The 27,764-nt window shown below is 42.1% G+C and overlaps 1 protein-coding gene across 1 annotated transcript; it reads left to right on the top strand.

Moving 5' to 3' along the window:
- Positions 1-27,741, top strand: rhbdf1a (rhomboid 5 homolog 1a). The gene is made up of 18 exons (XM_083931636.1): positions 1-299; positions 18,845-18,989; positions 19,074-19,213; positions 21,202-21,415; positions 21,688-21,894; positions 22,052-22,174; positions 22,275-22,438; positions 22,786-23,037; positions 23,131-23,242; positions 23,359-23,433; positions 23,539-23,700; positions 23,809-23,909; positions 24,004-24,067; positions 24,573-24,667; positions 24,780-24,855; positions 25,109-25,209; positions 26,413-26,566; positions 26,739-27,741. Exons 2-18 carry the CDS (start codon positions 18,873-18,875, stop codon positions 27,156-27,158), a joined length of 2,577 nt encoding a protein of 858 aa, XP_083787762.1. The 5' UTR covers positions 1-299; positions 18,845-18,872; the 3' UTR covers positions 27,159-27,741.
- The last annotated feature ends 23 nt before the right edge of the window (positions 27,742-27,764 follow it).

Below are 27,764 nucleotides of genomic sequence, written 5' to 3' on the forward strand. Positions count from 1 at the left end.
GCAGTGTGGGAATGCTCTGTCCGTAGGTGGGAAGCAGAGAACTGAACGGCAGCTACATTTCAGCCACACCACCCCTGGACTGCCTCTGCTGCTGGTGTGATCAAGAGTGATCAGATTGAATACCGCGGCACCGGGCTTGGCTTACAAACATCTGTGGGGTGGGAAAAGGAGCGCGTTTATTTCTGCCCCTCTGCCAGGATGATGTGACAAATCACTCATCTGCTGTCTGGGGGAAAAAATCTGTGAAACCGGATTTTTTTTTCCACTGCTGGACATCATCTGATCGGCTTGTTACAAGGGTAAGTTGTGTCATTATTTCATGACTGTCTCCTGTGGCCGTCCATACGAAAGGCAGCGACCGGAGGAAGCGCTCACGCGTCGTGATCGAGGAGGATAAACGAGCTTTAGTCGATTGAATTACTGGTCAATTGGTCGACATGGGAATCCTTCGCACACAGGCTGGACATAGTAAGCATCATTTACAAGAGTTACACGGTGCTGTGCCATTTACGCTGCTTGTAGTGGAGTTTCCATAGTAGGCTATTTAAAGTGCTCATGTGGTATAATTGGGTCCACCTTGAGGCCTAATCACCTTTTAAAAAAAGTGTGAAATACCACACATTAAAGAGATGATGAAGTGGAATTAACGAGGTGTGAGATGTCCAAAAAGAACCAAAGGATAAGAAGCTTTCTTTCTTTCATTCTTTAATTTTTTCCACTTGGCCAAATTCAGAAAAGATTACATTCATTAGACACATTGTAGGAGCCAAAGACTTGATGGTTTAATTTCAAGATCAGGCAACATTATAGGGTAACATTTAACTGGAGGGTGTTGGACGATGGCCCGGAATTGTAATTTTGTACAAAGGAATGAACCTAAAATGACTGTGTTGTTGACTAATCATGCAACACATCATGCATAAAGTCACACCATTACCTCACTTATCCTCCTCCCACTCCTCCCCTTCCTCTTCATCCTGGTCATTATCAGCCTCACCATCACCTTCCTCAAAGGCACTATGTATGACTATACGTATATGCATGTTTCTGTAAATCGACAAATAGCAGCACCGTACGTTTTCTAGATGGCTACACACAAATGTTACATAATTAATGGTGAGAATGTGGACGAAAAGAGCAGCAGACAGCATGTGGTTCTCATATCATCTCCCTGCTCTCGGAGCTCTTTGAACCTAAAAGTACTATTTCTTTCTTTAGAGCTTTATTTTCTTCTGAATTGTGGCTTTCATGAGGCACTTACACATGGTGACTCAAAGTGACTCATGGCAGACAGTCACAGAAGGACAAAAATTCCACAAAATCATACGCATGGAGGGGCCACTCAAATGTCTAGCTTTGATTCATCGGAGGTTGAAAGCTCCAGGAAGGCAGCTCACATATTAACAAACTGCAAACTTGTTGACATCTGAAAGGTTACACGCTCCAATGTCCTACAATACCTGGGCAGACTGAAGTGAAACCGTAGCCGTACTGTATTAGAAACTGCTGAGTTATTTTGGCAGACAGGACATAGGAGCACATGGCCTGGTTTGTGTGCCCAGTGTTCCTGAAACCTTATCACATGGAGGGAGGGGGATCATGGCTATGAGTGATGTAATCACACCGATAAAGCTCTGATGTGTGATAGTGGCAGTTATCCTCATCCTCTGTATCTGATCCAACTGGACTCCAGAGAGAGTATTCCCAATGTGTGTGTATTTGGGTGTTTATGTGGGTGCATGTGAGTATGTGAAACTTGGAGGGAGCCTGGAGTAGCTCTGCTGAGGCAGGTGGACCATCCAGGCTGGCCTGTGTTGACTAGCTGGTATGTGAGTTTTTCAGGGGGCTGCTGAGGAGGCCACACTATAGTCATGCCTGCGTGACTCATGGCGCGGTATCTGTCTGTCTGTCAGTCTGGCCAAGTGCAAAATCCTGTACAACTGCTACATGGTGTTGCCTTCAAAAGTGCTACAGAGCGTGATTTTACGCTCAGCGGTTATGTTATCAACCTTTATTTGTTGCCATTCATCAGTAGATATTGCATCTTAAAGCATTCATCACTATGCAACATCACCATAGTGATGTTTTTCATGATGTGGCGTAATCACTTCAAGATGATGCATCTAGAGAATTCCGTCAGAAATCAAACACTCTCTGACCTCACCCCCTTTGATTTGAATTTTTTCCACTACATGTTCACCTAAATAAGATAGCATTAGAATGTGGTTTGATATATATATTTTTTTATTTGTTATGTGTTATAGGCTCAGATCTCCGGAAGTTTTCATTTGGTGCACGCTACCGGGCAACAGCAGATTTCTGTGTCTATGGTTGGTAATTCCAGGCTGACTTGCCAGATGGTTTGCTGCACTGAACCATCTGGGAAGCCATCACTGGAAACAGTTTGGAAAAGGGAAGGCACTTTCAAAACATACCTGACAGGTATTTGGATGAGACATACTGTATGTCTGTAACAGGCTGCTTGTCAGTTGGGAGAAGAGGGAAAACAACTTTTGCACTAAGAAAAGCCTTCAGTGCTGTTCTTTGTTCTTCTTTAAATTAACAAAATACTCTCCAGTTCTGATATATCTTATGCTATCGCAGCATCTACATTAACCTCTTTTGGAGCTGCCATTGTTGTTTTGAACAATCAGTGGCCTTTGTGTCGTCATCGCCCTCCTCAACTGCCAGTAGCTTCTTACAGGCCGCTGATGGGCTGAATCAACATGGCTCAAGACACAAATGCATTCCATGTTATTTATTTTGGACCAAAAGTATTGAGACCTTATTTGTTAGCTTTCCGATAATCAAAAAAGTATGTGTTGTTTATATGTGTTAAAGATATCTGTAGCCTTTTTTACCCAGCCTGTTAAAGGTGGGAATGTTGCACTGTTATTACGCCTTACTGTTCTGTATAAAAGGTATGGACATGGAATTGGGGGACAGAGTTTTCTTGCCATTAGACCTGCAGCGAAGGTAGTCATTCACATCAGTTTACATGCACATCAGTAACCCGAAAATGGCCTTACGGGAATGATCGGATTATTTAAGTTCCCCTGGTATACATGAGCAGGGCTTGAATGGAAAAATGATGGAGTAGCTCGACCTGCGGTGAAGTAGGTGGCGCTTTGCCAACATACAGCTGGACTGAATACGGCTTTTTTTTATGGTGACTGGCCGACTTTTGGACAGAATTACGACAAAAACGGGTCTTCTTGGTAGAGATGTTACTTGCCGTTGTGAACTCCTCCCTCGGTTCAAAGGTAACGCTCTATTGTTTTTGTTTTTTCACATTGTTTTCTGCGCCGTTGCTTCCTGGTTGATTCTATTTCAGGGTCAAAAGCCACCACCGCGTAGTGGGGAGAGGGGAGCTATAAATGCAGCGCATACGCAAAACCCGACAGTAGCCGGAGAACGCTGTTAACATGCGCAAATAATCGGGGTACTGAAGGAGTTCTCTAGGCCTGTTAATCCGGGTATGAGAACTCCGATTTTACCTGGGGTATGGTGTTTGAGAAACCTGGGTATGCCCTTAATCCGAATATAATCAGGTTTTTAAACAGCATGTAAACGCACTGACAGAGCCAAATCGATGTCTGTGTAAAAGGGACAGTCAGCATACGGGGACTACAGGCACACACACACTCTGTCAAGTTCTGTCGTGCTATCTAAAATCACACAATGGGGTTTTGTTTGGTTCAGTGTAAAAAAGCCTGAACGATTCAACCACATTCTTTCATATAGGTTAACATTCAGGAAAACAGTTCAAATCGGTGAGGTCAGAAAGTGTTTGATTTCTGATGGAATGCCCCATTTACAAGTAGGACACAGTTATTTATCCCAGAATGGTCATTCTTTGTAGATTTGATGCTCTGCTGATGAGATGACTTCAAAGCAGTGATAGATTTCCTGGCAGGAATCTGAAATCTGCCTGTTCCCAAACATGGCTTTACTCTGTGATTGTTGGTAATTTTCTTCGGTCTCTAGACTGAGCTTGCTCTGAGTTCATGCAAAATGAGCGCCACAGCAGAAAAAGTCCCATATGTGCAGAGCACATGCTTCTCTAAATAACCTCAGGCTGTTTCTCCAACAAACACATCTGTATCACGAGTCTAAGAATTGTTCACTTGAGAATCCTGTTTTCCAGGCGTCCTAAAGTTGACATTTATTACTGATCCTGACCAGACAGAAGGTTGCTCTGACCATATGTTAAATGAATAATACTAAATAGTAAGGGGATATAACACACTGTATTAAGCATGTCTCTATCTGTAATATCTAATGTACACATGTTTTTAAGGCCATATGTATGCCATGTTTTTTGCTTTATTTTATACTCGATTTCCTAAAATTCAGCTCAAGATATTTAGTATCTTTGGAAACTTTGGGGTCTTGACTTAAATTTAAAGAACATTTCTGCGGATTTAAACAGTGCTTGTCCACTAATTCTAAGCTTGTAGCAGCTGGCATACTCCCCGTCAGTGTTTAGAGTAACAGTTAATGAAAAGTATTATAGTGTTAAATGACATTTTTCTCTGAGATGTCATGTATCTGTCATCACATGCAGCTTTGTGTGAAAACTGCGACAGTAAAGATCTTCTCCTAAGTTGATTTGTGAATGTAGGGCATGGCAGCAGTATCTGGAGAAGTCAAACATGTTAACAAACTTGTTCTGCTACTTTGGAGACAATACACATGCTTTCCTGTTTAAATATATTGGTTACAACTGTTCAAACAGACATCAGCTTAAAAAGCATGTCAGGTATGTTTTTTACGGGGGATTGATGGTGCGAAGGCCCACAGGCAGTGTTTAAACTAGTTCTCACTGGTACCCGCTCAGCTCGTACCTTCTTTCACTTTGATGTGGTTACGGTTTTGACTAAGTTGTCAGGAGCAGGAACAGTGATTTTTCTCTCATGTCAAATAATGTGGTATTTGTGGAAAAACAGAAACCGTGTTGTGTCTCTAGTGTCTGTCAGGCATATGCAATAAGGAATGTGAGCACATTCTGCCTTATTATCATAGGGAAAAAAAAACATGTATTGTTGACGTACATTGGTTTTAATGATACAGGAAGTGTGGTGTTTGTTGCTCGTACCCATCATCATCCTATGGCTGCTTGTTTGCTTGCCTCTTCCTCTTTTGATGGCTCGGTTGTGTGACTCAGTCCAGTTCTGCCCATCCTATGACATCTTGGTGGTGGCATGATGCAGCAGCAGCCATGCTGGTGAAGTCAGTTGTGATGTAATACTGTCATGCAGCAGGAAGGCTATTTCAGGGCTACCTCTGAGCCTCCGTCTGCCAGCATGCCACCCTGCCACCCTGCCCTTCTCACAGTCAGCACCTCATCTGTCATGAGCCAGACTGCCATACATGAACCGGCATTCACAGCATTTACTAGAAACCTTTGAGGCACAGGTTTGAAGAAAAGTCTGAGGCGTTACTACACCAAAAATGCAGGTTACCATGAATTGGTTTTACAGGTTCAGGCCAACATTAGGCTGCAGCAGAGATGAAAACATCTAATTTGGGGTTGGTAGTTACAGGGTGTTTTTGTTCCTGTAGCTTGTGTTCTCACTGACCTGGTGTCTGACGCTGGTTAACCTCAGGACAATGCTCATTTTCAGGGCTGTGGGAATTTTTCCCAGAAGGCTGGCGCTTAAAGACAAGCAGCAATGACTCCTTGAACTTTGATCTTTCTCTTAAAGCGTGAAGAGCTCTCAGAGGGCGTGTCCGCAGATAACCCAATAAATATCTTTCTTTACCGGGTGCCTCGAGACAGAAATATATACGTCAGGTATGTTGCAATTGCGTAGTCTTACCTGGGTGAAATGTCTTGAAAGAGGGTTCTGTTTCAAAGCTCACACAAGCTTAAATAACAGTAGTACAACTTGATGGTCAACAAATCAGTGCAGTCTCCTTGTGGGAAAGTTTTGTGCAGATGACTGTTATTTATAATAAAAAATATTCACATTTAAGAAGCTGGAACCCGCAAATTCAGATTTTTTTCTTAAAATGATCAAAATAGTTGGCGAGCAATTGAATAATAACAAATAATCGATTAATCTTTGAAGCTCTGTAGTGCAGGTTTTGGTGGTTGAGGATATGCAGCAGGGTTTTTTGTCAAAAATGTATTTAATCATTAAAGCCATTAGTTACAACCTTTTAAAACTTTCTAAAATTGTACTCATACAGGGGAGTTAGATTGACCAGAACTTAATATTCAAATCCAACTTGAAAATCTTTTGTGTGCGTGTGCGCGTGCGCGTGCACGTGCGTGGGCATGGCTCATCTACAGTGGAGACTGTAGTGTAACTAAGCAGTACAGGCCTCAAAGGTTGTAATGACAGCACTGTGCTGTATCTGTTTACTTTTTCTCAGATCATTGTCAGGCCAGAGGAGCAACTCAATGAACATCATGACTGATACAGTATCCCAACACTGTTACAGCAGCAATGAGGGTGCAGTTTTAAATAGGATAGACCACCCCCACCCCCCGCTCCCCTCTATCTTTGGCACAGTCGGCCGTCATACCCAGAGGCTGTGAATCCTCATTGTGTACTAGACTGCTAAAGTCAAGTTGACTGCTCCCTGAATGGAGCGACACACACACACAGTTATATCTGGACTGTTTCAACAGTCCCACCAACATCACATACCATGTGCCAAACTCACTCCAGCAGCTTTCCCAGAAATGAGGGTGTGTTTTGGAATCCTCTGACTTTTCTTTTACTGTGTTTTTCGGAAGAGGTGGATCTTAGTCGGTTTGAATGCTCTTTTCTATTGACTGAGCCTGAACCATTAAAGTGTTGAAATAAAACTGCAGAGAGGTCTCTAAAGTATGCCCATAGTGCATCTTAAGTTATACTTTATTTTCAATTGTATTTGTTTTATAAAGCTAGATTTGTCTGTTGGACTGTGTTCAATATTTGTCACTCAGATGGATTGATGTGGAATCAAGCCAGGTGCCGTTGGCACATTTGAGCATGTACCTTACCCCGTAACCCTCAACTTTCCTTTTCTACTGCCTCTGCTTCTCTTCACACCCGTGCCAACTTTCCCTTCCATTTGCCAGTTGACAGAGCTTGTTATGCCTCGTGCCAGGGAAAATGATGTAAAGCCTCTCATTTATGGTGCCCAGTTGATCACACCCAGTTATAGTGAAGGCATCATGCTGGAAGCCTAATATGTGGTGAAGCATATTCACTCAGAACTCTGCAAAAACAAACATGAACAGTAATGCAAATCCAAAGTAATGTATTCCTGGAGGATGTTTGGGTTTCTATTCCCAATCTGGGAATTTTTATTTATTTATGTTTTACTTCTCTCATCTTGGCTGAATTAGGCATTCTGTCTTCTCACCAATATTACATTTCCTGATAATTTGCCACTCCTGCATGACAATATTTGCTTGAGTATATAATATGAGCAGAGTAAGGAAGCATCCCTACTTGTGTGCTCTGTGAACTGAGGGGAAAGCAGACAGGTCTGTGTGTTTTCTTCAGTTAAACCAGGATTGAGGAGGCCTTCCTCTCCCTGGGGCTGTGACTGCCCCAGAGGACCTGCCCCAGTCTTTTCCAGTTTTCCTGTGCTTTTGTCGGGAGTTTTCCACTGATCTCTTGGTCCAGCTGCACGGCTTCATGCTTCCTCCTTCCTCCCCCATCATCCTCGCTTTGACATCTCCATGATCCCAGCTTGCAGACCCTGGACTCACTTCTGGGTGTTCCCTTGGGATCCCCCTCACTTACTCAGAATAGACAATATCAGAGTCTGGGAAATCTTTAAAAGAAGTGAAATTACACTGAACAGAAATACAATTATTCCACTTTGGAGTCTAAAATATTCAATTGTTCTATTGAAAATATGAGATTAAATGGTAAAAGTAATGCTGATCATTAGAATTAGTGCATCTAATGTAACCAGTCTGAATTCAGTGCTATTCAAGCCACTTATTTACCATGAGAAGAGTAACTCATTGATCTGTGGATGTTCTTCATTTTCTAAAAGGTTTTGAAGACCAGTCATACAAATGGCACAGACCTGATGAGTGATCCACACATGCTTTGACATGGAGACCAATATCTCACCTCACATTTATCTGAATCATTGCTCCAAAATCTGCGTCGTTCACAGCCTCTGCCCAAATGCATTATGACCCACATTTGTGAAACCACCACAGACAGAGTAACCGTCACACCCAAAGATTTCTCCTGTGAGTTTAAAAATGTCAAAAACGTATTAGAAACGCACTGGGCTTCATTCACCAATGTTTTCTTTAATTAGGATTTGTTCTAAGGTAAGAACAGAATATAAGTATAATTTAGTGATGACATGTTTGTGCAAAACATTTGGTCAATGCATTTTCATGATTTATACAGTTTCTTCAGTACTGTTCTATAATATTATAGGATTTAAATTATAATCATGTTTTTTTATCATTTATTAAAAAAAATTAATAATTGTTTCCGTTATTTTACAAAGCACTGTGTTCTTTTAAATTAAATAAACACTAAAACAAAATAACACAATACAAGACATTTCACATCAATGTTTTCTGAGAACCATGGCATCTAATGATTAATGATTGATCATGCTATTTATAGGCCCAAAGTAGGTTGTTTTTATCTTTTAGATTATTTGGGGGGCTTTTTGCCTTTAATAATTTAGGCAATAGTAATTGTGCCTTGGATAATGCATCTTAAGAAAGACAGGAGGGGGGTAAACTTTCTGCATGTGATTAATTTTTATGATGACTCTCTGCCTCCCCTCGTCTTTCATCTACATCTTTGCCTGTGTACCAGATGAAAGAGATTCAAATATTGCATGTGTGCGTGCGTGCGTGCGTGCGTGCGTGCGTGCGTGCGTGTGTGTGTGTGTGTGCACGTGTGCGACAAAAACGGTTTCCCCTCCCTTCAATCCAGAGGGGAACCTGAAGATTAAATAGGTCTCTGCAGCTGTTGCCTCTGCAAAAATAAGATCCTCAGAATCAAAGATATCCCAATCAGAAAAGCTGTGTCTTTGTGACACTAAATGTGTTTCGGGGTAGAAGGAGGTTGCTACCATAACAACCTCGATCGATATTCCCCGTCCTTCACTTGACTGTGAACTCAGGCTGTGCACACCTACACATGCACATGCTCACCCGCTCACATGTGTGTATATTCACAGCCTGCAGTGGTGAAAATCCATGCAGTCAATAATCCGGATTCTGGGCTGTAACAGGTCCGCGAATCTTTCAAGGACAATCAATTTTCTGTGCAGTTTCAGTGTAGGCTATGACATGAAATGTTTAAAAGATTGAAAGGGTAAAAATCTTAATTAGGCCTTTGTGAGAGTTGAGACAATCTACAAATAAAATAAGGAGTTTTTGAATCAAAAGAGAGAATACAGTCGAGGGTGATTCATGTCGAAAATAATAAATTAGTCAGACATTTAAGTATTTGAATAGCCTGAATGATTGATATCCTGTTCTTGACAGGTCAATGTAAGCTGTCCTTCACAGTTTTGTTTTTCATGCCTTTGCATTTATGAGTGTTATTATTACACCTATGTTTTTATCTTACATCCTTGATAAAGGTGTAGTTCTTCTCGTGTTGATACAGAGTGCTTTTTAGAGAGATTAAGCAGCAATTGTGAAAGGCCAACAGCTGCTGTTAACTAGAAAAAGAGAGAAATTGAAGAGTGGTAATTCAACCTGCTCAGACCACTTTGACCAATTTTGAAGGTGAAAACATCTAAAGGCCTAGTTAATTGTTAATTCATATAATCCCAAAGAATTGAAAAGTTAATATTCACTGCAGTAGCGAGTGATATGTTGGCTCATTTTAAAGTGGACTTTAAAAATTAAATTGGGCATTTTGTGAGCCTCTAAACTCCTTCGTCATCACATGCTGTGAATTGTTTTACCCTTTAAGAACCTACATGTTAAAAAAATAGAATAATTAAGTATGTATTTAGGTGAAACAGTCATGCCTTATTGCTTTTGAAAATCACTTTTAAGCTCCAACCTTGACTTTGTAGTGCTCTGTGTCATCCAACCTCCTTTCCCTCCTCTGCTTGTTTCCATGCTAATATGGCTTATTCCCATTGTGCCAGTGCTACAGGCCACACTTCATCTGCACTCTTAAATAGAAGTGTCAGTTTCAATGTCACACTACACTGAGATATCACTATCTTTCCGCTCTGCGCCAGTCCAGAGTGGGCAGCAGGCCTGAATCAAACGAGACCTATTATTTTCTGCATATAGTGATGTATGCTTCATCGCGGCCAGGTATTGGATGTGTAGATGTGTTCCTGTGCATGTGCGCAAGTGTATGTTGTTTCCGTGGTTGTGTGGACCGGACACAAAGAATGCGCCCAGTCTGCAGTGTGTTTCCTGCCTTCGTTTTGCACGTCTCCCTATCCCCTGCTCTGCACTTCCTTCCTTCCTTCCAGCACTCCTTTGGTAAAATAAGCAGTAACCTGACCTCTCTCCTTGCTGGTGGTCTCCCACAGAGGATGTGAGATGACAGAGATGATGGCCCTTCTTTTGTGAAGTATTTTTAATCCTGGTGATTGATTAGATCACAAAGATTCTTACCTTGAATGTAGCTTTTGTCCATTAACCATACACACCAATACGACGTCAACCATAATGGAGTTAACTCGTCTTGCGCCTCAGCCTGAGTAATTATTGCAGCTGGCAATTTGCTTAGTGCGCCATTTCCATTGATGGAGGAATGAAAACTTCACCCTGCTCTTGCTTTTTTTGACTACCATCAGGCTGCACAATGTCCCTTGTTCAGCTCAGTCCACATCAGGCCATACAATGCAGCCTTTTGTAGGCTTGATTCAGGCTGATATCATGCTGGAAACTATTTAGATGGGGATCACATGTTGTTAGGGCAGACTGTTTCTGAGATTCTCCTCTTACTCACTTAAAGAGAGAATGTCAAACAATGAGGTGATTGTTGTACTCTCAGGACACTTTTGGGAGGACTGGGCGCTGCAAGATGGCTTACTTCCTTTTTTTTGTCTGAAGCGTCTTCCCCCAATAAGCCATAAATCTAAGATGTTGTGAAAAACTAGTGCAGATCAAGGGGTGAGAAATACACTACAACCTTGTCAGAAAGTCTGATGCTCATGTTATTGATCCCCTTATCAGGGTGAGTAATAGATCTAGAGTAGGGATCAGTAGAGATCTTTGACATTTAGCTTGGACTTTAACTTTGAAGGGCTCATTTTGGTCAGCATTGACAGCCTCTTCTAATTTGGAAATGTAACAATGAATTTAAATTATCCTCATGCTTTGGAAAGGACATATTTATGAGTCTCTATGGATTTTTTATATAATTATATTAATTTCATTATTAACATTCCTTGCTTGTAATATGCAAACAGGATCTCAATCTTAATCGAATTGCTTCTCATCTCGCTCTAAATCCTGTGTGACAAAGTCAACTTCATTATTATACTTTATACATGTGGGTTCATTACAGAGTCCAGATGTGCAACAGCCATATTTGTATGTGGACACTGTAGCTTTTGCTTTAAAACATCTATCACAGTTCTCTGTTAGCCTCTGAGATGAGGTCATGTCTTCTGGACTATCACAGTCTTTTTGAATTTCATTTACCGTCCCTGTTTGTCATGCTGGATTTTCCCACTCTGTAGTAGGCACCAAGCTTCCTTGTAGGGTACAGCTGGAGATACAGTGAGTTGAAGATAAGCTTCTATGGTAAACAAAGAGGTTTTAGGTCTGGCAGCTGGAGTCCCAGCCTAAAACTAACTGCTTATCAACCCAAAGTGGTGAGGGCAGTTTCACTGTGGGCTGATTTAACAGGGTGTTACCTGATCTAACGGAGGTGGTCATGGAGTATTCACACAACTCCCTTGTTGTTGTATAAAACCGAATTAAGTTTTCTCGGCCAGTGTGTGTGTATATATATAGCCCACGCCGAGGGAGTTTTTACTGTCAACTTCTTCCTCAAGATTAGAAGCACAATCTGAGACATGACACAGATTTACTAAGTGAGCCTTATTTTTCCACTGAAGTGAAGACAGGTCCTTACTATCTGTTGTGAGGTGAAACAGTCCCGTTAACAATGCTGAGACCAGAGATGCTGTAGCTAAGGAGCCTCCACCATGTGCACAGCAGCTACTGTCGCAACAGTGTAAATAATTCACCTGCACAGACTAACTAAATAATTCAAGCGCTGAATTAGCCACGCTGTAATAATGTTTCACCTGTACAGCGAAAAGGAAGAAAACTTTGTGCCAAACAGCTGATTTTCAGTTGGCTGATATTCTGTTTGTAAACACACCAAGATTAAAGTAAATGTATATCTTGGTTCTTGTGTTAACTTATCTCACATCTCATTCATATTGATTTCCTGTGCAGGATATTGCTGCACATAGAAAAGCTGGCTCTTGTGCTGATAATATAAGTAAAAGCAATTTTCTGCATTCGTCTGGCAATATAAAAGGCCTCGTCGAAGAAGAAGGGAAGCAGCGCAGGCAGTGTGATGGAGAATACAGATATTGCTTCTGGTGGTGTTTTTTTTTTTTGCACAGAGATAAACGAACGCATCAAGTTCCATAAAATTAGTTTGATATGCACAGTTTTTTGAGAGGTGTCATCCCATTGTGATAGAAAACAGCCCACTGCAGCGAAATCTGCAGCAGGATGTTTTTCATGTTGGTCTACAGTTTCATCCAGACGAACATTTGCAATTGAGCTCTAAAAATACACCACATGCACGTAGCCCGCCGTTAGGAGGCCATTTATACTTCCATGAGCTATTCATATCTCTGGCACTCGATGCTGTCATTTAGTAAACACTGTTATGACAGTGAGGGAGCCTGGTAATGGACTCGATACAAATATGTCAACCTTTTAGTCTCAGCGGTTTCAGTCTGGGATAAGTCTTCATTGTAAAATCCCACCGAGTGCTGACAGCCTGAGCTAAAGATCTGTGGAAAACATGGGAAAAGCCATGAGCTGCTCCACCCGTCGTGGCTGGCCATGTCAGCCATGCCCACCCTCAACCACCACCCACCTTCCAAGTCAAAGCAGCCCCACCCGCCCCACCATGCCTGCCCCTCAGCTAGCTGTGACACTTGATCTCAGGGTCAGCTGCGACGGATATTTCTGCTGTCTCTCTGTATGTGTTTTTTTTAATATTGTAAGGCTAGTTTGGTGTGACAGCCTGTCACATGGCACTTCAATTCAGATGACGGCAGCTTTACTCTTGCTCAGTTGCACTTCACTCTCTGCGCTGCGGCAGGTTTTTTTTTTGAGTATTTTCTTCCCTGTAAGATGGTAGAAAGAGAGATCGAAAGAGGCGTTAACCCTAGCCTGAGGACAGCAATGTGTGTATGGAAAGTCGCATGGCTTTCCTAGTCACCAGGGCGCTAAGAAATGAGGAGACACATTAGAGAAATGCTCTAATTACTTATAGCACAGTTGTAACTCTGTATCCAAATCAACTTTCACAACTGGTTATATCACCGCTCTGCAGTATAACAAGTTTATCTCAGTGCCTGTTTTGGTCTCTGTTTCTGTTCTCCTCGCCCAATTGAATTATCAGTAGCTTTGTAGTTTTGCAAGCTTCTTAATTCAACCCTGATCAGAAGTACAATGTGTTATATCAAGATCAAAAGATAGCGCTGTGCTTAATGCACAGATGGACCTCAGATGCCTGTTGAAAACTACACACGACACATGCCTGTAGTCTTATTCGGTGCAAAGGATTTCTCTTTAGATTGTCTGTTGGGGGGAAATGCCAGATCTGTTGCTTCTTCATATTTTTTCCCACATGCCTCCACCCATTCACTAGAATGACTATGCGGTCACACATTTCTGGTCATCGTTATGAAATCCCATTTAGGGGAACTATAGCTACTGTATATTAAGGTTGATTTCACAATGGCAGCATTAAGTGTGTCTGATGTAGATGGCCTTTCTTTTGAGACAATGTCTGATTTGCTTTGTATGTCTTACATTAAGAATTGACCAATAATGTTTCTAGTTATAAAATAGGGAGAGTGACTGTCTGCATAGCATAGTTTCCCTCCATTGTTTCCAGTGTCAAGCCTTGCCTCCAGCATGGAGAGAAGCATAAGAAACAATGGATAGTAGGAGCCTTTATAGCGAATGACTAAGTGTTAGAGCATGGGGAAAACTAAACATAACTTGTTTGTGCCAGGTTTTCAGGAAGACAGCAATCCGGAACCTGCTTACGTTACACAGAATTGTAGCAACATCACCTGATAATAAAATGCTTGTAAATACATTGAAAAATGTATGTAACAATACAATAATGATTTGAGCCAAAGTGATCAAAAAGTTTACCATGCAGGAAGACAGAGGATGAAAGAGGGAAACGAGGACTGAGGCCAGGAAGCACCAGAGCTCTGAAGAATGAGGTATCCTGCCTTCTCACTACTCAGATTAATGAGGTCATCCATCATGGCCCCTGCCTCTGCATGCTAGGCAGCAATTCCTCCTGTCTACTGTGCTCCCTGACTTTATAATCCCTGTTGGGAGAAAGTAGGGCCCGACTTGGCCAACCACCTGAGGCTCTGTCAGCCTCAATGACACAGCTCACCCTCAGTGTGGCTGCAGCCAGCCTGCCTCCTGTAGAGTAGCGCATAGCAGTAGAGTACACACAGTACCCGGAAACTAGCCAGCTCCTGTCCATAATGGTTAGGCTTCATGTGGTTTCCTTCTCTGCCATTTCAGCTTGGTTTAGTTTAAGCCAGCGATCTAGAGGAATGTGAGTATGGCATGCACTGAGATTAGAAATGGCCCTGGATAGAGAAGATTTCAAAAAAATGTACAAATATTTCACAGTCAAAGACAATCTTCAAACGTGTTTAGTTCGTAAGTTATTCTTCTAAAACATGTGGTATTGTAGAATCATGTAGTCATTGTACATTCTACACATTCTCTCTTCTTGTACAATAGTGAATTGGGGCTGAAGATTTCAACATGACAGATTTCAGTATAAAAGAGACCATGCCCAGATTGCTATTTTATTTATGATGAATGTGAAACAGGAGGGCAATGCTCCCCTGCAAGACTCTGCACATTTTTGAAGCGTGAGTGGTTATGTTGTGAACAAACACAAAATGAAGCAGTAGCACGGCCCACACACTCACTTAGCTTTTTATTTTTGTTTTTACTCTGCCTTGAATGTGTCCAAGGTGGCACTTAAGAGCTCCATCCACTGAGACAGTCTTCTGTTTGACTTTAGGCCTCATCTGTGGCAGCTGTTGTCATAAACCAAAGCCTTTCTCTGCCTGACTGGAGACTATTACCAAGTGATTATATTAAATTATGGTATGGAAAGCGTCATTGGTCTTGAGTTTGTATGCAGAAGGTATTACAATAGATTGCCGCTCCCCAGACAGAGAAAAAGAGTGATGGTTATGCCTGTCAACTCCAGTCATTATTGCCCACTGGACGTCCCTGCACCTGGTGAGACATCAGCTTGTCCTCTGTGCTTTGTTCGCCTGTCTATTTTCCCCTGCCTAATGGAGAGAAGAAGTGGTCTGGACAAGCTATGCAGTCTCAGAATGATAAAAAAAAAAATGCAGGGTTGTCATGCGTCTTGTAATTGAGTAGGAAGTGTTAGTTTCTCACAAGGAGCAAATGACGGTAGGAAGCCAGTCTTGCGAGGCGCAGTGCAAAGTTATGGGTGTGGGCGTTTTCCCTCTTTTTAGATGTGAATCTTGAAGTAAAAACAAATCTTTTGGAGAAACTAGATTAAATCATCGTGGTCCAAAGAATGTGAGCCTGAAATAAGTGCTGGGAATGTAAACACTATTACACGCTTTGAATTGTTGCCATACTGTACGACATCTCAACCAGAAAAAGCACAATCACCTTGAAAGTGAGATAAGACATTGTGGTGCACTGACTAAGAAGTTGGTCAGGTTGAAAGAATTCAGTAGTATAGTCTTGTCTCACTAAGCCTTTACCTTACAACGGATTTTCTTTAACTGTCCAACAGATAAGATGCACTCATAAGGGAGGGCTAATCCTCCATGCTGGATAATTGCCAAACACAAAATTCAATCATCTCTCCTTCCCCCAAGGATATTTCTCCTTCTGAAGGACTTTCTGCGGAGACCAGCCTTGAGTCCTACTTTCTCTGTGCAGTAATTCTAATTATCCCTCCATTGAGAGATGGCTGACATTTTGAGTGCTTCCAGTGAGAAATGAGTCTGTGGCCGTCATAACCGTGCTTGCTTCTGACCAATGACTATGCCAACTGTTCCAGCTAAACTCCCTTTCAGACACGAGTCACAGGGCCATGCGAGTTCAGCTGCCATGTTGACTTTGGAGGAGGACAAGAGAGAAAGAGGGAGACAGACTTCCATGGCACTTGGCTTGGCTTTCTGTCCAACGTTGGAGGTTTACCTTGGGCTGTGACCAAATGCTCTTACAACCCACTGACCAGTGGGCTAATGGAAAATCATAACAATAGTTGCATGGCTGCATTAAACTATCAGGTTTTGCTGGAATCTTCTTCAAGAATACTTTTACATGAAGTGTATTTGCCATGATCAGTAAACAATTGCTGTGATGTTTAATACTCACTGTCAATTAAAGCTGTGAGATATTTCAGCCACCTTTTCACTTCATTTACATAATTGGAATGTTTTTTTTTGTCTGGCTGTCTGTGTGGGTTTAATCTGGCTAGCAAGTAGACAGCCGGCATAAAGAAACCATGAAGCTATAATTGCCTGTAAATGGCACATCACTCACACAGAGACCGCATGCATGTAAGGACGAGAGGCGTGGGAGACAGTAGGCAGGAAAAAAAAGGCTTAAGCAGGAGGAGAAGTGCAGCACATTAACAATGAGAATTGTTTAAGCCCATCCTTTCTTCATTCTCTGGAGGCAGAGCAGAGTCCACACAACATTCAGGGCAAACTGAGTTAAAGCAGGAGGAGCCAAAGCTCAAGCAATCAAACAATGTTTAGCATGGAGGAAAATTAGGTTCCCTCGCTGTCTGCTTTCAGTTCAGTCCATTCCAATTTGCGACCCTGAAGCTGAAGCCCCATCCCTTCACTGATCTGCTCTATATCAGGAGCCCCGCTGTTTGAACTGATGGTGAAAGTAATTAAATGTCGGGTGTTCAAGCCTGGGGCAAGAGAGATGGCTGTTGTTCACAAGCTGAGATACGGGATTTGCATTTCCCTAATGTTAGTAGGCAGTCCATGAGAGAAAGAGGAAGTCTGTGATGATTCTTAGTACATTTGCAGTCTTTTCTCAGTATAATACAAAAAAGTAGAGCAGGGTAAAGCAGAATGTGTCAAAATATGTCAAAATATGTCACTTTGCACTCTGTTTACTGGTCCTTATCCACCTATCACACTGTTTCCCACACTCTGCAGACTCTAACTCTGCTCCTGCCGGCTTTGGTCCAGTCTGCCTTGCTAATCTGGTATCACAGTCCAGACAATGTCATTAAAGGTCAGGACAACATTCACTGTAAAAGACTATAGCTGCACAAAGCCAAAACCTTCCAGACCGACAGTGAATGAAAGATGAAACCCCACTATAACAGCTTAAAATGCACACTGCTGTTTTATAAAAATCCCATCTTATTTTTCTGCCTCTTGTAGAACATTCAATAACTTTATTGCAGTAGAAATGTCAGCATATCATATAGTAACTATACCAGTGTCCTTCTGAGGACTGGTGGATTATGAAATATCTCTCAGCAAGAGCTAGACCATGTTTAAATATTAACACATTGGTATTGACCCCTGCTGCCCTCAGTCTTCCGTCTCTGCGAAGATCCACTGACAGCACTTCCCATCATCACTTCGGCTAAAACAGAAGCCTGTGGTGCAATGAAATGGCAATGGGAAGCAGATGTGGTCACGAGACGTCATGGACGGGTTTTTTTTCCAGGGGCCGGATCTGTAAGAAGAGAAGCGAGTATGTGACCTGCTCAAAGCCCCTGATGCGACATCAAGACTGATTTGTGTGTGTGTGTGTGTGGTGATGCCACCTTGTGAAAAAAATAATAATTTAAGGACGAAGAGGGATTCTTCAAATTCATTTGGTTTTTTAACAGCTCAGTAGCTGAGGAGACACCCTCTTTCGCAACCTTACATATTTGTGCGATGCAGAAAGGCGGTGATATTTTGTAAATTCTTATCGTATTTGCAAAACGATAGTTTTAATCAGCATTGGTGGAATACTGCTTGATCATTTGAGATGCATTGTTAAAGGGTAAAGGAGTTCAGTTTTGCGTGGGAATAATGAGAAAATGACAGGAAATGAACCACCAGGCCCAGAGAGGTGAGGTTAGATGGTGGGACAATAAAATGAGGGCCTGGTTATAAAGAGGCTGCAGCTACAGGCAGGCTCTCTGATGGTGAGATTTAGTGTGCACCTTCTTTGGTCAACAGACCTCGACGTGGGAATGCATACCTAGTCATTAGTCTCTGATAGATGTCTGCTGGTTGCAGAGCAACTTTTAACCACAAAGAGGGATTAAATTTGTTATTTTAACTGTACAATAAAGGGATGTTTTTAAGACTGCAAACTCCCCACTCTACGGAACAAACATTAATTGCTTTTTTAAATTGCTCTGAACTATTTTTGGGGAAGGGGTAAACGGCTCTAGGCTGTTCTTAGTGGTTTCCCCTTTACAATCTAATGAACAGAAATATGTAAACGCCCATGCTTGAATCAAATAAGGGGCCTTAGCACCCTCTTGTGAAACAATTTTGCAGCACAAAATCATCGTTTATCCTGTTTATAATGGCAAACAATAAGATTACATGGGTTTCACTGAGACTCATAATAATAATATCATCTTCTCCTTCTCTGTCTCTGTAGCTGGCAGGCCTAGGGTGGGACAGAGAACATGGCTGAACCACGGCGGGAGAGCACCAGCAGCCTGCAGAGGAAGAAACCTCCCTGGCTCCGACTGGACATTCCCACGGCTCAGATGTCACTTGACGAGCCTCCCACTTTTGTTCAGGTGTTCTTTCTCACTGAATCCCTATCTTGTCACCTTTGTCATGATTTGTGTTCACACTTTTCATATGCCTCCTTTCGTGTGTAGCCAGTGAAGAGGCAGGGGTTCCTTCGCAGCATCAGCATGCCGGTGGAAACCTCTCATCTCCAGTCCCCACCCCGTGACCTCTTTGACACCCGGCGGCCTGTCTTACAACGCCAATCATCCATCACTCAGACCATAAAGAGGTAATCACAGCTAGCAATACACTGGATTTATATATTAACATCTCAATTTAAGTGGGTTGTAGCATGTTTCAAGATCAGAATATTAAGAACTTGCAGATTTTGCTGCTATGGAATGAAATGCTTCAGTATGTGATATAAACAGCACATGCTTTTATAACATTGATGAATTAAATGGAGGTTGTTAGCAGCCTGTGTCCCATGGCATGTAAAAAAAAAACGTTTCCATTTAACTACAGTGCATCTGCTCTCCTTACCTTTTTTCCACATTGCATGACTGTTTCTATCATATGCCTGGTAATAACTTCACTAATGCTATAAATCTTAATTAAAACCAAGTCTTAACCAGCCTGCTTTGCTCTCTCTGCATGATGGCTACAGCACTGTCCTGCACTTTTCCTTCTCACTGCCTGTTTTCTCTTTCCTTCTTTCCTTCTGTCCCTTCTCGCCACCTTTCGGCCCGGCTCTGCCTGGTCACAGCAGCAGAAGGGTGCACTTTGAGCGGATTAACACGGTTCCCATTAAGGGGCAGAGAGCTGCTCGCCGCAGCGTCAGGAAACACCACTCACTCTCCAGAACCCTGCTCAGGTACGGCAGGAAGTCCTTCACGAGCCTGCGAGTGTTAGGGTCAATCAGGTGTAGTGAGTTTATAAATGTGTGTATATATATATATACGTTTATCTTACAATGATTATTCTGACTTGATTTGCTTTAAAAATTAAGATTTGTACTCACTTTGACTCAGAGTTACAAATGAGACATGCATCACAAGATTCACAACAATTGTTATTCCTCACTATCCCCAGCTGTTGCAGCTGTGAGTCATGTCTTCGCCACAATGATTTCTTTAAATGAGTCATAAGAGGACCTGAAACAAAAAGCTGTACATTTCCTGTTCCAAATTCCTCTTTACTCAGAGTTACAGTAAAGACCCAGTCCGGCAGTGACAGGGGCCCACACATGTCCCTACACATCTGTCAAACCGCGTTTGTTGCTTCTGAATGGTACATGCCAGTGAGCCAGCATTTTAAGGCTGACATGCCAGGGCTGAAGGCTTCTTTAGTGGATACTGATTAGATAAATCTGGGCCATGCCTATGTGCACCAACACTCCTATATAGAAACCAAGGTTAGCGAAGCCATGTCCACTGCTACAAAGAAAGTCTAACATATGCTAGAATATTAGCTGTACAATCTTGTCCGGCACATCCATCAAAACGTATTCACTGACAGAAAAAGAAAGCTGAGCAAAAGTGAGAAATAGATTTTAACTAAACTTCACTGAACATTCACTCTGCAGCTGGTAATTAGTGTAGAAACTGCTAGCTTGCCTGAAGTTTCCTTTGAAGAATGTTTCCACTTCCACTTCCTGCCCTCAGGGTGCAATAACATTGTTTGCTCTGGTACTTATTAAGCTACGACTTCAACAACGTCAATGCATTTATATTTATCAAGGTTTGGTGAAATGGGAGTGGAGTAGGACAGGATTTAAAATAGAACTACCCTGTTCTCTGCTAACTGGATTTGCTGTCTGTTTGCGTCAATTAAGATTAGGAAAAATGAATTGGATTCTGTTTGCAGCATCACAATCCAATAAATGCCTCTCTCGTTCTCTTTGAACAAGTACAGTTGGGAGAGTTTGTGACTCTCCACTTTGCAGAGTGTGTGTGTCCCTGGCTACCTGTCTTGTGTGTCTGGACATAAACATGCCCAGACTTGTACCCTCGACAGTGTCTATTACCTGCACTATCTTGGACACTTCTCTACATCCTGGGAAGTGCAGTCTTATCAGTCCCACGCATGTTTACCGACCCATTTCTCCATATACAGGGCTCCTAAGAGGGTCATCAATGAAGGCCTCTTCATCTCAAGTTTCACCACGATAGAACAGACATCAGATAGCATTTTATATCTCTGTGAGAAATTAAGAATGAAATGAATGTGTGCAAGTTTGGTGTCCCAGAGATGAAAGGTCAGTGTTTGTGGTGTTAGGGGAACAGCTGACTGGTTTGGGGTCAGTAAGGACGGAGATGCTACCCAGAAATGGCAGAGGAAAAGCCTGCGTCACTGCAGCCTGCGCTATGGAAAGCTGAAACCACAGGTGATCCGAGAGATGGATCTGCCCAGCCAGGACAACATCTCCTTAACCAGCACTGAGACCCCTCCTCCTCTCTATGTGCCATCCTCACAATATGGCATGCAAAAGGTAATGGAATAATTATTTGAATACTTATTTTTAATGTAATTATGTAATGCAGATTGTTGACAATCAAGAACTTAAACAAGAAATAAATTAGAGGCTAAATGGGACTTGGCTCACGGGTGCATTAAGGCCAAATATCTCACCTACTCTTCTGTGTTAAAGTGATTTTATTTGCAGCATGTGTTGAATGTCTGAGGTAAAATATGGGTGTCTCTTTCTATTTCATATTGTTTGTCTTTTTCTAACTACCTCTTGTTGAACACATTTTTCCCCAGATTGTGGACCCGTTGGCACGAGGACGAGCCTTCCGTATGGTGGAGGAGGTGGATGGCTACAGCGTGCCTCAGACCCCCATCACCCCTGGAGCTGCCTCGCTTTGTTCCTTCACCAGCTCACGCTCAGGTCTCAACCGACTGCCCCGTCGACGTAAGAGGGAGTCTGTGGCAAAGATGAGCTTCAGGGCTGCAGCAGCACTAGTCAAGGTGCGTGAAAGGGATGAGATCATCTGAACAGATTAAATACACATATGTACAATGCCTGCAAAAATAAAATATATATACTACGATAAAATATGTGTACCAAAACACTGTACATGTTACTTTCTGTACTTTATTCGACTTTGATGGTACTGTGTCTCAGGGGCGCTCAATACGGGAGAGCACTCTAAGACGAGCCCAAAGACGCAGCTTCACCCCCGCCAGCTTTATGGAGGAGGACTTGGTCGATTTTCCTGATGAATTGGACACTTCTTTCTTTGCCAGAGTAAGAGAAGCAAAACAACAATATTGTCATGTTGTTGTTACTGTGTAACCATGTTTTTGATTTTAATTGAATAATTATCTCTACACACTGTTCTTTCTAGGATATTCTGATGCAGGAGGAGTTGTCCACATACGCGGACGAGGTGTTTGAGTCGCCATCTGAGGCAGCCATGAAAGAGGCAGAGCCCAGCAGCCAGAAGGATGAGACTGAGCTGACAGGCAGTGCCCTAGATAAGATGGAGCTGGAGAGAAGTCATCTCATGCTGTAAGTTACTGTACTGTGGCCACAGTATAAATCATGATCAACAGGGCTAAATAATGATAAACAGGGTTTTTACTTTGAGATTTGCACATAACGTCAAACCAACAGTAAATGCACACTATGAAGTGAAAAAAATACAATATATATACATATGAATTAAACAGGATGCACTGCTCAAACTCAGAAGGTAGGTTAACATAACAAAAACAATTAAACCGTTTTCTCAGCTCTACTGATAACCAATCAAAAAACAATATATATATATCATTGATCTGGTTGGTGATATAGCCAGATGATGCCCCTGAACCCTTAAAGTCCTCAAGTGCCATCTCCTCTATTAACTCTTCCAGACCTCTGGAGCGAGGGTGGCGTAAAGCCAAAGAAGGAACTCCAGGACCACCAAAGGTTCCCTTGCGGCAGGAGGTGGTGAGTGTTACGGGACAGCGGCGTGGCCAGCGCATCGTTGTGCCTGTCAAGAAGCTTTTTGCCCGAGAGAAGAGGCCTTATGGATTGGGCATGGTAGGGAAGCTTACAAACCGAACCTACCGCAAGCGTATTGACAGCTACGTCAAAAGGCAGATAGAGGACATGGATGACCACAGGTACTGCACCTCTTCATAGAGCTGACTAATGAGTGCTTTTTCTTTGGGATGGATGATGAGCGCTGTTGTTCTACATCTCTCCATCTCCTCTAGGCCTTTTTTTACATACTGGATCACCTTTGTCCATTTGCTCATCACTATCCTGGCAGTATGCATCTATGGCATTGCCCCAGTGGGCTTTTCCCAGCATGAGACAGTTGATTCTGTGAGTAACGGCTCAGTTATGATGATTTGATAACACACTTTCAATATATTTTCAACTCATTATGACTCATTTCATGTTGATTGTATTATTTGTGATTTGTATCTCTTTTGATTTAGGTTTTAAGAAACAAAGGTGTGTATGAAAATGTCAAGTTTGTACAGCAGGAGAACTTTTGGATCGGGCCGGGGTCGGTGAGCACTCTTCTCTTGATAGAAGATCAAGAATGATCATCTGTAAATTACTTAAATAAATACTAAAATAAATGATTTTTTTTCCCTTTCTCTATGCATTGTTAGGAAGCTCTGATCCACTTGGGGGCCAAATTCTCTCCATGCATGCGACAGGACAAACAGGTGCATGATCTAATCAGGGAAAAGAGAGCTATCGAACGCAACTCTGCTTGCTGTGTGCGTAACGATCGCTCCGGCTGCGTCCAAACCTCAGAGGAGGAATGCTCGGTCTGTAAACAAATCCAATGCTTATTTGCAATCCTCAACCTTTATAATTCAACTACAAATGGAAGCTGTGGGGACTTCTAACTCAATCTATTTTGGTTTTATTTCTAGAGTACTCTAGCTGTGTGGGTAAAGTGGCCGAGGCATTCCAGCACACCCCAGTTAAATGGAAAAGACAGACAGTATGGCTCTGTGTGCCATCAGGATCCCTGGTAAGATACATTAGTACTTTATTCATTGCACAGTATAAATTAACTGATACTGACTGGTAAATATAATGTGTGCATATTGTTTGTCTCATTACAGGATATGTCAAGAGCCCGCCTCAGTATCCCCTCATGAATGGCCTGATGACATCAGCAAGTGGCCAGTGAGTACAGTAACACCCTGTTTGATATTTAGGAATAAAGTGGGAGATTATAGATAAGTGACGTGAACACAGATTATGACAGATTATTACCCCCCATTGTCACCAGAATAAATATTTGACACATTTTTCACAAGCTATATATTTTCAGAACATTCTGACACTAAAATGACGGACACATTTTCAAATTTTATTTTTTTTCAAATTTAATGATATGATACAGCTGTATTATGTTCTCAATAAAATGCATGCACAGTTTAAACATACCAGTTTGTTATAAAAAAATATGTATCTCCAGAGCACTACTGTATTTTGTTTTAAATGAATATATATTATGAAATGAGAAATATCTACCTAAACCAGCAGGATCCTGTTATGGTTTTAACTCAAATATGTGGTACATGTTTTCATTTTGATGAATATCGGAAGGGTGTCACATTTTGGCACCGATAAGACAAGATATAAAACTTTTAATCACTGCTACAAAAAAAACTGCTCTGGCTTCCAGATTTGCACCAAGTACAACACAGGGAACCACACCAACCTGCCTCATATAGACTGTACCATCACAGGCCGACCCTGCTGCATTGGAACCAAAGGGAGGTGAGGAGAGCTGATGAACCTATGACAAACGTTTATGCTGGACTAGAAAAAATAAAAACATGATTTATGACAAGTTTGTTGATTTTGTTATTGCTGCTTGTTTTTCTTCAAGGTGTGAAATTACATCCCGGGAATATTGTGACTTCATGAATGGCTACTTTCATGAGGAGGCTACTCTCTGCTCTCAAGTAATCAACTTTGTCTTTAATTACACATTATTTTTCATGGGGGAAAAGAGACAAGCTATTCAATGCAAAAGTGCAAAACTTAATTTGTGTCTGTTGCTATTTTAAATCAGGTGTACCATGTTGTGTAGTTTTCGAATCCCTGAAATGTGTAGTCTGTCTTCATTTGCATGTTATTTGTGGTTAGTAGTATATGTTTGCCTGTGTTATTTTATCAGTGGCATTACTTACTATGCTGTGCTATGTCCTTCTTCAGGTGCACTGCATGGACGATGTGTGTGGACTGTTGCCTTTCCTCAACCCTGAGATCCCAGATCAGTTTTATAGGCTCTGGCTCTCACTTTTCCTGCATGCTGGGTGAGTCAGTTGTTGTCAGCAAGTTGTTTTGCTCATTTTAAGATTTGCCTGGCAAAAGAAACAGACAAAGGACAGGGGATGTATTATTCAAAGTTATATTCAGAGAGTTTTTCATTTTGTTTTTGGCAGTTATTTTCACCTTCAAACATGAATAGTATTAAAAACAAATCTCTTTCTACCCAAAAGTACAAATATAAGCACATATTGCTGAGCAGAGGCGCAATTAAGCAGATAAGTTCTGTCTATCAGCCTATGAATCAGTCAAAACATGATTTATAAAAGAGCTGAAAGTTAGCTTTGTCTCAGGCTGATATACTAGATCAGTGTTTTGCCCACAGTGGTAAGGGAACAGGATGATTAAAAGATCAGAATCAGAGTCAGGTTTATTGGCCAAATATGTTTGGTACATACAAGGAAATTAACTCCAGCTGTCAGCTGCTCTGGGTGTATTCATACTCGCGTCTCAACAAAAAAATGCATAGAAAGATAACAAGATTTCAGCAAATATGTAAAAGAAGAAAACAGTGGTCAAACAACTGCAGAAGAAAAAGCATGCCCTAGCACAAACAAGCATACATATTATATGGGTAGTCCAGTGAAATAAAGTGCTTACATATTCCAGTATATCATCTTATTTTTTCACTTATAGCTGGGGGCGCCCTCAATTCTACACTGTACATCACAAATATCTTAAATATATTAATTAATTGCAGTTATGCGCTGTATATTTCAGACTGACAGCACTACTTTGGTGTAGTTCAGACCTGTCAGTCAGCATAAAGAGATGACCCTGCATTTTCATGCTGTCTGTTATCTGTCTCCTAAGTAATTAAACAAAGTGCCCTTGCTACACGAACTTGTTAAGCTTCAATGAGAATGAGACCAATTTTGTTGATGCGCAAAGTCATCGGTCTGCTTAGGGGGTTTGCCTCCTCTAAATAGAGGAATTATCTTCCCAGCACGTGCAGCTTTTCACACACACACACACACACACACACACACACACACACACACACACACACACACACACACACACACACACACACACACACACACACACACACACACACACACACACACACACACACACACACACACACACACACACACACACACACACACACACACACACACACACACACACACACACACACATTGCAAGGCACACACATGAGCACTCTGTCCATTTCCATCCTCATCCAGGATCCTTCACTGCCTGGTGTCGGTGGCTTTCCAGATGACCATCCTGAAGGACCTGGAGAAGCTGGCAGGCTGGCTGCGCATCTCAATCATTTACATTCTCAGCGGCATCACTGGCAACTTAGCCTCAGCCATCTTTTTACCCTATAGAGCAGAGGTGACCACCAGTCTAACACCCACAAAATATCAGTGCAGAAATAGGGAAATTAGGACCTCATTAGGTTAACTAAGAAAACTAAGTAATACAAATAAGTTTTAAATCACATTATAAATGTTTGTGGACATGTTTCTGTAGGCTTACACGCTTCTCCCTGCTTTCTTTCTGTCAGGTGGGCCCAGCCGGCTCTCAGTTTGGGATCCTGGCCTGCCTGTTCGTGGAGTTGTTTCAGAGCTGGCAGATCCTAGCCCAGCCCTGGAGGGCCTTTACCAAGCTGCTGTGTGTGGTCCTTTTCCTCTTTGCCTTTGGGCTGTTGCCTTGGATCGACAATTTCGCCCACATTTGTGGCTTCATCTCTGGCTTCTTCCTGTCCTTTGCTTTCTTACCCTACATCAGCTTTGGCCGCATGGACATGTATCGCAAACGCTGTCAGATCATCGTCTTCCTACTGGTGTTTGTCGGGCTCTTTTCGGGCCTTGTGGTGCTCTTCTATGTCTACCCAATCAAGTGTGAATGGTGCGAGTTGCTCACCTGCATCCCCTTCACGGACAAATTCTGCGAGAAGTATGACCTCAACGCTCACCTCCACTGATGTGTGGACAGTGTGAGCACAACAGGAAGGCATCAGGTCAAAAGATGTGGATTAACAGGTGATATCAGCCAGCCTGTTTCTCCACTCTGCCCCTGTGTGACTGTGGGACTGTCCCCTTCTCTGTGAACAATGTACTTGTGTTTTTTTTTTACTCTGTCGGTATGAATACCTATGCCACTCATCTTAAACACTTTCTTTAATCACCTCCCTGTTCACCGGCAGTCATTATCTCTCCTTCGCTGTCCAGTGAAACAAAGGTATGGCACTTCTGAACCTCATCAAAGTTCCCAGCTGCCCTTTTCATGTAAGGCAGGAATTAGAGAAGCCAGCGCTGGTACAGAGAGAAGGATATTTTTCTTTACAATCACACTCCAGACATAGATCTATTATTCAGGCAACCTCGTACAGAAGCAGGGACAAAAATCAAGTCTTGATACCGTTGGTGCCTTGTTGATAAATGTACCAACTACTGCCATATTTTTGTTACATTATGCTGAGCACTCAAATGTTTTCTTTTATTTGTTTATTGCTTCTCAAGAAGTGATGATTGTTTTGAACACGGTAGTGTTTTAGCTACCTGTCTACTCACATGTAACTGAAAACAAC

This window comes from Echiichthys vipera, assembly GCF_963691815.1.
Source record: "Echiichthys vipera genome assembly, chromosome: 17".
NCBI lineage: Eukaryota > Metazoa > Chordata > Actinopteri > Perciformes > Trachinidae > Echiichthys > Echiichthys vipera.